The 1,718-nt window shown below is 31.1% G+C and overlaps 1 protein-coding gene across 8 annotated transcripts in view; it reads left to right on the top strand.

Moving 5' to 3' along the window:
* Window positions 1-1,718, top strand: part of ANKRD12 (ankyrin repeat domain 12) — a 209,358-nt gene that overhangs the window by 191,212 nt on the left and 16,428 nt on the right. For all 8 annotated transcript variants that reach the window (XM_069099659.1, XM_069099654.1, XM_069099653.1 and 5 more), the window contains one exon: window positions 414-512. In XM_069099659.1, coding sequence (XP_068955760.1) covers window positions 414-512 — 99 coding nt within the window. The remainder of the gene's footprint in view (window positions 1-413; window positions 513-1,718) is intronic.

Below are 1,718 nucleotides of genomic sequence, written 5' to 3'. Positions count from 1 at the left end.
AAGCATCTATATTCTGTTTTGTGTTATTATTTATGTAATGTCTATCTCCCGGCTTGTTGTGGATAGAGACCACATCATATCTATATTTATATCTCATCCAATATCTAGCCCAATGCTTTGAATAAGTAATAGATGCTTAATAAATATTTGTTGAATAGATGAGTAAAACAGATTAATTTTTAGCAACTTTTTTGACCACTCAGGTTTTGTTTTATTTTTTTTTTCTACTAGGTAAGTAACGTCTAAAAAAGTGTGCTATTTCTAGGTTATGATTCACAGACTAGGATTTGACCCACAGAATAGCAAAATCAATGTTTATGTTAAGTTCTATTTCAGTAGAGATTTGTTATTTTAATGTTACATTTTTAAAATATAGAATTTATAATTATACTGTGTGTCATTTTTTCCCTTAGATTACACCACCTCCATCCCTGTCAGATCCACTTAAAGAGCTTTTTCGGCAACAGGAAGTTGTAAGAATGAAACTCCGTTTGCAACATAGTATCGAAAGGGTACTGATTTCTTACTGTTTAAAAAAGAGTTTAATGTTTAATATAGGGATGAAGTGAAATTTTATACTCTGGCCACTGTATTGTGACGATGGGCTACAGTTCCCTCCAGCTCTTTATTATAGTGTGATTTCCTTTTTTTTTTCTTGTAATCACTTGAGAAAATGACCTGTTATCTAATTCATTAAAAAGATCTACTTAAAATATTTTAAGATATCATAATTTTTTATGAAGTTTATATTGTATAAATGACCAGAAGTCCCAGACAGCTTTCTGTCATTATCCTTTGTGGAATTAGCAAAACCCCAACTTGTATGGCTTCTAAGTGAATCTTTAGGATCCCAAGCCTTGGGAGATTTATTTGGTCTTGCAAATTTAGAGCTGTCTGTTGTTTGTGAATGAATTTAACTTATCAGTTTCTTGATCTAAAAATGAGTATTTAGATCCAGATAATAAAACACTTATTCTTTTATCGTTTTCTGCAGTATTACATTAGTCCTTGAATATCATTCTTAAAGAATGCAAGAGAACAATCTATCTCATCCCAACCCAAGCAGCCACTCACAGAGATGGACCAAAAGATTATAATAGCTACAGTATCCATTGTGATATTCTTTTAATTCAAAAAAGGATATTTGTTTCAAGTTACAGAAACCTCTGAAGGGTTCTTAAAACCTTTTATATTAAGTAGTCATCATTACTTCCTAAATATCCTAAAATTTACTACTAAATATCTTCGTATTTATGGGGTGGCTATGTGGCACAGTGAATAGAGCACTGGCCCTGGAATCAGGAGGACCCTGAGTTCAAATCCGGCCTCAGACACTTAACAAAAAACTAGCCCTGTGACTTTGAGCCAGTCACTCAACCCCAACTGCCCTCAAAAAAAAAGGCAAAAAAAAAATTCTTTGTATTTAATAAATGTCCAGAAGCCATAACAAATGTGATGTTTTTAATATGGAATGTTAGAAGTAATTATATCTAGTGAATAAATACAGCATAAAATTATAGTAGACTCATTTGCCTGTCTTTGAAGGCATTTGTAAAGAAAATCATTTTTTATTTGACCAAAATTTGACACTCTCTTTAATATATTTGACATATTATGTAATATTGTTTAGTATATTAGTATAGTATGTTATAGCAGTAACTACTTTATAATGCTGATGAGGTTTTTTCCTTTGTGATCTTAAAAATGTAACATTTCCT

This window comes from Petaurus breviceps, unplaced genomic scaffold (assembly GCF_028583685.1).
Source record: "Petaurus breviceps papuanus isolate PSGF00001 unplaced genomic scaffold, PetGlider_PUasm1.0 38, whole genome shotgun sequence".
NCBI lineage: Eukaryota > Metazoa > Chordata > Mammalia > Diprotodontia > Petauridae > Petaurus > Petaurus breviceps.
Note: the sequence above shows the minus strand (reverse complement) of the source record. Positions and strands in the feature narration are given on the sequence as shown.